This window comes from Canis aureus, chromosome 21 (assembly GCF_053574225.1).
Source record: "Canis aureus isolate CA01 chromosome 21, VMU_Caureus_v.1.0, whole genome shotgun sequence".
NCBI lineage: Eukaryota > Metazoa > Chordata > Mammalia > Carnivora > Canidae > Canis > Canis aureus.
In genome coordinates this window covers 16,479,574-16,482,537 of record NC_135631.1, presented here as the reverse complement: position 1 = coordinate 16,482,537, position 2,964 = coordinate 16,479,574, and the positions used below count along the sequence as shown (strand labels likewise).

Sequence of the window (2,964 nt, the reverse complement as noted above, 5' to 3'; positions counted from 1 at the left end):
TTATGTATTCCACCCACCTTTCTCTCTGAAGAAAGGCAATTCTTATAGAAAGGCATCTTTTTGCTATTTTGTTGACAAATCAATATACAGCAGTTAGAAGTACTTAGCATACATAAGACAATTTATAAATATATAATATGTGTTGAACTCATTTGTGTTTGCTATTTTCCTTGAAGGCACATGGAACAAAAATTCAAGTCCATAACCTAGTTTATAGGAATCATATTCAGACAGTGAATTTTAAGAAAAGATATTACATATTTTTTTCCACATCCTTTGTCTTGCATATTTTACATCTTGGTTCCTCAAGCTATAGATCAAGGGATTCAGCATGGGGATAACGAGGGTGTAAAATATGGACGCCACTTTATCAGTGTCAAAGGAATGACTGGACTCAGGTTGCACATACATAAATATCAAAGTCCCATAGAACACTGTGGCCACTGTCAGGTGGGAACCACAGGTGGAAAAAGCCTTGAGCCTACCCTCAGCTGAGTTCATCCTGATGATGGCTACTAGGATCAGTAGGTAAGACACAAGAACTACCAGAAGGGATGAAATCAAATCAAAACCAGCTAAGATAAGAATAATCATTTCAGTTTCATGTGTATTTGAGCAGAGCAAAGACAATAAGGGGAGACTGTCACAGTAGAAATGACTGATGACATTGTAGCCACAGAAGGATAAATTAAAAATCTTTATGGTGACTATAAGAGACACAAATGTGCTGTAGAGATAAGGGATTGCCACCAGCACCTGACACACCCTTTGTGACATGATGATGGGGTAGAGCAGAGGGTTGCAGATGGCCACATAGCGGTCGTAGGACATAGCTGTTAGAATAAAAAGTTCACTAACAATGAACACAAGAAAGAAGGCTAGTTGTACAGCACAAAAATAATAAGAGATTGTATTTTGATCCACAACAAAATTTACTAACATTTTGGGTCCCACAGTTGTTGAATAACCAAGATCAGTGAAGGCCAGGTGTCTGAGGAAGAAGTACATGGGTGTTTGTAGTCTGGTGTCCACCTTGGTGAGGATGATCATGCCCAGATTGCCCACCACTGAGATCAAATAGATGATGAGGAAGAGCCCAAATAGTGGAGCCTGCAGCTCAGGTTTGTCTGTGATTCCCATGAGAATGAACTCATTGAGCACTGTTAGATTTTGAGTTTCCATGCAAGTTTATCAGGACACCTATTCTGGATAAAGACATCCACATGGTCAACAGATTTCATGTATTATCACCTGAATGATTTTTAGTATGCAAATCTAGTATAAATAAAATACATCCAAACTTTCCAATTTCAGATATTTGAACATAAACTCCTCTCCCACAAAGACTAATATACATAAACAAAAATAGTCAGTGGTTCTCAACTGGAAGTGATTTTACTAACCAGATAACACTTTATCAATGTCTAGAAGACATTTTAGTTGTTACAACCAGGAGGTGGGGTTCTACTGGTTTATGATGGTTAGAGGTCAGTTATGTTTCTAAACATCCTACAAGACCCAATATTCAGTCCAAAATATCAATCGTGCCAAGTTTGAGAAACCAAGATGGTATTGATAGATAAATAATCTAGATGAAGAGAGAGGGAGAGAGAAATGAATACATAGGTAGACACATCTATGTATGTAAATAAAGATACAGATATAGACATAAATATGTATATAGGAAAAATTTTTAAAAATCAAAACATTTAAAAATTTGGGTATAATACATAAACTATACTGTGTCATATCTTAAAGTTTTCTATTAGTCATTTGTGTAATTGCAATTACACAGTGACACTTATAAATTGCATTTAATAATATGACTTAATACATATTTCAATATATAATAAATTGTATTATACAATTATGTAATGACTACAAAAAAATTAAAGCCACAGAGTCCAAAAATATACACTACTTCAGCACATAGTCCTATAAAATCTTTTACACCCACAGGTGATATAGACTGAAACAGTTGACACACCTGACAGATATTGCACAAGTGAATTAATAAGAAAACTATCACAGATTGCAGTTGAGAATCATTCATCTTTATTGCATAAATATATAAGATATATTTATGTAGATATAGTCTCTGTTATACCTTTATTTATGGCATATATGAGGGTCACTTTGGGCCAATAATTTACTTATCTGAATCTCTTTATTCTCATATACAAAACAATACTTCCTTACATAGGGCGATTAAGAGAGATGAATGAAGGTCAAATGATTCAGCATGCCTGGAAATCATGTATATAATGGATTTTTTGTTTTTGTTTTTTGGTTTAATGGTGATAGTAACTTAGCTCAATGCAGATTTATTTACATATTTGTATGTAAATTCTTACGGACTGTGACATAACTTCTTTATTCAGGTTATGATGATGAACAGGTAAGGAATAGGTCAAGTAAGATGGAATGCAACTTAATGCAGGTGCTACCCCTGACCCCTTTTCCATAACTAACTTGAACCATTAACGTGCTATTCTTTTAATTATTTATCTTTTAATATTCTTAACTATTTTTTTTAAATACTATAAGTTTATTTGGATATGACTTTTCTTAGAACATTAATTTTCCCTAGGGGCATTTTCATTATAATTGACATGTACTAACGTGTATGTGACAAATCTAATACACTTCATCATGCAATAACCCAGGAGAGAATGAGGAAGTCTGGGCAAATTGGGAGAATGAGGGTGGCTCCACTGGTTAAGTGTTTGGATCAGAGGGTTCTGAGATCAAGCCCCCCGTCCAGCTCCTGGCTTAATGTGGAGTCTGGTTGTCCTTTTCCCCCTGCCCCTCCCCTAGCTCCTGCTCTCTCTCTCTCTCTCTCTCAAATAAATAAATAAAATATTTTAAGAAATTGGGAGAATGAGCAGTCACTGGCATTGCTTTCATATGTATATGAATATGATAAAGATTCATTTAAAAATTCCTTTGGGTACTGTACTTTAA

The 2,964-nt window shown here is 34.9% G+C and overlaps 1 protein-coding gene across 1 annotated transcript; it reads right to left on the bottom strand.

The window, feature by feature from the left end:
* Positions 1–240: 240 nt before the first annotated feature.
* On the bottom strand, positions 241–1,182 carry LOC144293342 (olfactory receptor 8K3-like). Its single transcript, XM_077864428.1, has one exon. The coding sequence runs from the start codon at positions 1,180–1,182 to the stop codon at positions 241–243; it is 942 nt and encodes a 313-aa protein (XP_077720554.1).
* Positions 1,183–2,964: the final 1,782 nt, after the last annotated feature.